Source organism: Octopus bimaculoides, chromosome 3, assembly GCF_001194135.2.
Source record: "Octopus bimaculoides isolate UCB-OBI-ISO-001 chromosome 3, ASM119413v2, whole genome shotgun sequence".
Lineage (NCBI taxonomy): Eukaryota > Metazoa > Mollusca > Cephalopoda > Octopoda > Octopodidae > Octopus > Octopus bimaculoides.
This window is the reverse complement of record NC_068983.1, coordinates 43772360-43777681: the sequence shown is the minus strand read 5'-3', so window position 1 is coordinate 43777681 and position 5322 is coordinate 43772360. Positions and strand designations below refer to the sequence as shown.

Genomic DNA, 5322 nt, shown 5'->3' with positions numbered 1-5322 from the left:
ATTCATGCAGAAAGACTGGTTTCACTTTCATATTTTCCTGGCATTCGACCATCAAGGCGTTCATGTGTAGACACAAGGTGTCAGTGATGTAGTTATCCATAAAACACAAATCGTACACACAACTTAATTGGAATTGTTCTCTTATCTCTTCGTCCATTATGTCAAAACATTCCTATAAATACAAAATTATATACATACATATGTATTTATTCTTCTATTTACTGTTTTACTCTTTATTCTTCTATCTACTATTTTATTCCTTTATAAACTGTGAATTCTCTGTCTAGAACTTTCATACTTACCTTGTCTCTGATGACGGAATACCCAGTGTATGGAGATGCTAACCTATCATTTGGGGTATCCCAGAAACAGCTGTAAGACATTCATTTAATATATATATATATTTACATGAAGTTAAGCATATTTAAGGTCATAGAGTGACCAATAATTTCAAATCCATAAAGCGCTTACAGAAAACTCGTCAGACTTCAATGGCTGCGGGCATATAACCTTTCTTAAAATTGGATAGAAAACCTTACGTTAGTTAATTTATATACAAAAGAATTAATATATACTGTTTGAGCCTTAAACGGGATGAGTTATCATCCCTAGACTAGTTGGATTGGCAAAGCATGGACCTAAATGGTGAACAGGGAATCTCCGCCTTTAGAATGGTTCCGGTTTACAAGTACTTTTTACAGCCTTAATCTACAAACGGGTAATCCCACGCCTGCAACAGGTAATATTTGAAATGTGGGCTGGGGTATAGATCTCTACTCTCTCCAACGCCGCCGGGAGCGCTACATCATTTGGGTTATGTGGAAAATATTCCATCAATATTGCACAAATGATGTTGGCATCAATTTAAAAATTCATCCACAACTTGGTTTCCGTGCCATCCGCCCCACTACAAAAATCGATCTCGGTACACATAACAACATTACATCACAATTACTTTATCTCAACTGGTCCAGCTCTCTTTAATACCATACCAAAATACGTCAAAACGGAAACGGATCCCATAAAATTCAAATGTTTACTGGACAAATTTCTTCAAAAAATCTCGGATCAACCTCCTACACCCGGATATGTCTCCAACAATAATAACTCTTTGCTAGAGTGGGACTTGGTGTCCCATATATGACTAAAAGACTTCACCATGTGGTGCTATCAAGTTAGACATAGCCTGGGCCTATACTGACCGAAACCTATCAGGAAGAAATCGAAATAATAATAATAATAATAATAATAATAATAATAATAATAATAATAATAATAATAAAAACAATACTGATAATACCTGAAATCCTTTGTGTATTTCACCACACAGGTAGTTTGCTAATTCCTTATTTTGTTCTGGACAGATAGGTTCGGTGGATTTTTCACAATCCTTTGAACAAGTGCTTTCAGGTGACTCTTCCAAATTGTTCTCAACAATCCAAGACTGACCAAATACTCTTGCATTTGTTGCCTGAAAATTAAAATAAGAATCAACATCAGCAACAATAAATAATATTCGCTGACAGACATCATGATTTATCAGAGAGAAAGGGGTTGTGAGTGAGTGAATAGAAGAGAGAAAAGAAAGAAAAGAAAAAAGAAATCATGATATCTGTCCCTCTCACACTATACATCCACGTGGACCATTTTCCTATAAGCTAACCATTCGATAGTGGAGGCGCGTGGCTTTGTGGTTAGGATGTCAGCATCATGATCGTAAGATTGTGGTTTCGATTCCTAAACCGGGCAATGCGTTGTGTTCTTGGGCAAAACACTTCATTTCACGTTGCTCCAGTCCACTCAGCTGGCAAAAATGAGTAACGCTGCGGTGGACTGGCGTCCCGTCCAGCTGGGGAACACATACGCCATTGAAACCGGGAAACCGGGCCCATGAGCCTGGCTAGGCTTTAAAAGGGCACATTTATTTATTTTTTAACCATTCAATATATTCCTTCAATCTGAACTTATCATTCAAAATACTGCCTGGATTTACTTCGGATTATACTTAAGGACCTATACCTTCACAGAAGTACGGACCTCCATACCCTCTAGAACAAGATGAGCTGTGAACTTTATTCTCCGGTCTTAATTCTTCTGTCTACTGTTTTATTCTTTTATACACTGTGAATTCTTTGCAACTTTCCCGACATACACACCTTGTCTCTGATGCTGGAATACCCAGTGTATGGAGATGTTGATCCATCTCATGGGATATCTCAGAAACAGCTGTAAGACATTAATTACATTAATTACTTCAACTTCTTTTTAATGATTCACCTTACTCTAATTAAATACTCTAAATGACCAGAGATACTCGTTCTGCCTTGCTTTTGTCGTCTATTTTCCTTCAATATATACCTGTTAACTCGGAAGCCTATTACAGATCCTTAGTTCCAGCTTCAGCTGTGAACTTGGAACCTAACGGATGATCAATTATAGCACTTACACAGCGTACCTATCCGTTTAGATCACCAGTAAACTAAACCCCTCATATTCTCTATATATAGAGTGGCTGCGTGGTAAGTAGCTTGCTTACCAGCCACATGGTTCCGAGTTCAGTCCCACTGCGTGGCACCTTGGGCAAGTGTCTTCTACTATAGCTTCAGGCCGACCAAAGCCTTGTGAGTGGATTTGGTAGACGGAAACTGAAAGAAGCCCGTCGGATATATGTCTATATATATGTGTGTGTGTATGTGTGTGTATATGTTTGTGTCTGTGTTAGTCCCTCCAGCATCACTTGACAACCGATGCTGGTGTGTTTACGTTCCCGTATCTTAGCAGTTCGGCTAAAGAGACCGATAGAATAAGTACTAGGCTTACAAAGAATAAGTCCTGGGGTCGATTTGCTCGACTAAAGGCGGTGCTCCAGTATGTCCACAGTCAAATGACTGGAAAAAAATAAGGTGTTCAGAAATCTGGATGGTTGTACATACACAAATATTTATTAACATGTCACCGCATTGAAGGGTTTACATGAGCAAATTGAGTCTAGTAGTACTTTTATATCTAAAGTTTTCTAGATATTGTATCGGTCTCTTTTTGCTGAACCACGAGATTACAGAGATGTAAACAAACCGACATCGGTTGTCAAGCGGTGGTGGGGGACAAACACAAACACACAGGAGGACACACATAACACACAGGAGGACACACACAACACACAGGAGGACACACATAACACACACACAGACACACACACACACACACACACACACGCACAAACACACACACACACACACACACACACACACACAAATAAGATGGGCTTCTTTCAGTTTCCGTCGACCAAATCTAATCACAAGGCTTTGGTCGGCTTGGGGGTACAGTAGAAGGATAATGTCAGTAGTTTCAAGGCGCAGGAGTGGCTGTGTGGTAAGTAGCTTGCTTACCAAACACATGGTTCCGGGTTCAGTCCCACTACGTGGCACCTTGGGCAAGTGTCTTCTACTATAGCCTCGGGCTGACCAAAGCCTTGTGAGTGGATTTGGTAGACGGAAACTGAAAGAGGCCCGTCGTATATATGTATATGTATGTATATATGTGTGTTTGTGTGTATGTGTTTGTCCCCCCAACATCGCTTGACAATCGATGCTGGTGTGTTTACGTCCCTGTAACTTAGCGGTTTGGCAAAAGAAACCGATAGAATAAGTACTAGGCTTACAGAGAATAAGTCCTGGGGTCGATTTGCTCGACTAAAGGCGGTGCTCCAGCATGGCCACAGTCAAATGACTGAAACAAGTAAAAGAGTAAAAATGTATATGAGATAAAAATAATCCCCTCCAAGTGGATAGAAATAATGTTGAAAAGCTATCTGAATTAGATCAATAAATGTTAAACTTGCGATTTTTCCTTCTTCTCCACAGCCTTTACCCATTTTCCAATCATCTTCTGCGACGTCATTGAAATTACCACAGAGTCCACATGTGGAATTCGCGAAATTTTCCTCAAGAAGTACCTTGACGAATGCCTGTCCATCCCAAGAAACTTGTAATCCAAAATCAGCAAATAATTTCTGAAAAACAATGGGAACAATAAATAGATGAATAAATAAATAAATAATAATAATAACGATAATAATGATAACGATGATGATGATGATGATGATGATGATGATGATGATAGCAATAACAGCAGCAGCTGCGACGACGACGACAACAACAACAACAACAACAACAACGCAAGATTTTATGTTTTTTTTTTCTATTCAAGCGGATAAGAAGCTACAGGGGAAGAAACGTTAGCACGCTGGGTGAAATGCTTAGCGGTATTTCGTCTGCCGCTACGTTCTGAGTTCAAATTCCGCCGAGGTCGACTTTGCCTTTCATCCTTTCGGGGTCGATAAATTAAGTACCAGTTACGCACTGGGGTCGATATAATCGACTTAATCCGTTTGTCTGTCCTTGTTTGTCCCCTCTATGTTTAGCCCCTTGTGGGCAGTAAAGAAATAGGTATTTCGTCTGGCTTTACGTTCTGAGTTCAAATTCCACCGGAGTCGACTTTGCCTTTCATCCTTTCGGGGTCGATAAATTAAGTACCAGTTGCGTACTTGGGTCGATCTAATCGTCTGGTCCCCCACCTCAGCCAAATTTCTGGCTTCGTGTCTAGAGTAGAAAAGAATAATAAACCAGATTTAACAATAACAGACAAGAAAAAGCGAAGGTTGTGCCTGTAATAATTGGTGCATTGGGAACTATAAGCAAAAATAGAGAGAAATGGTTGAAGGAGATTGGAATAGAATGTCTTGTAGGGCTTCTACAGGAAGTTTGCCTCTTAGGGACAAGAAAGATTATCAGGAAGGCTCTAAGCATTTGAAAGACTATTGAAAGCTAGTGGATGCGTAAAATTACTGGTAGCAACCCGCTACCACATAAATTCTATCAGGAATAGGACCAAACCTGAGCCAAATCGAATAATAATGATGATGGTGATGATGATGATGATAATAATAATAATAAGCTGTATCAATACCAACAGACGACAACTTTTCTCTAAAAGAAATGGAGAAACTTTCAAAATACGAAGACCGGTAAATAGGGGTAACTCGAACGTGGAGTCTAAAATCAGAAACAATTCCTATCATAGTAGGCGCATTAGGTATGATAAAAATATTCAGACAGATACATAACAAAAATACCAGGATTAACAAATATATATAACATACAGAAAATAGCACTACTAGGCATCGCATACATCCTACGTAAAACACTATCGATACAGTAACCATAAGAGCATCACAGAAAACCACAACACGTACCCAAGGCATACAGAGCTACGCTCGTTAGTGAAGTGAAAGCACGCTATAAAAATAAAACTACTGAATAA

General features: G+C 39.3%; 1 protein-coding gene across 1 annotated transcript in view; it reads right to left on the bottom strand.

Moving 5' to 3' along the window:
- LOC106875361 (uncharacterized) overlaps positions 1–5322 on the bottom strand; it is a 142593-nt gene that overhangs the window by 26898 nt on the left and 110373 nt on the right. Inside the window, exons 39-41 of the mRNA XM_052966732.1 lie at positions 3842–4183; positions 1301–1471; positions 8–172 (exon numbers count right to left, since the gene is read on the bottom strand). Of these exons, the coding sequence (XP_052822692.1) occupies positions 8–172; positions 1301–1471; positions 3842–4183 (678 nt within the window). The remainder of the gene's footprint in view (positions 1–7; positions 173–1300; positions 1472–3841; positions 4184–5322) is intronic.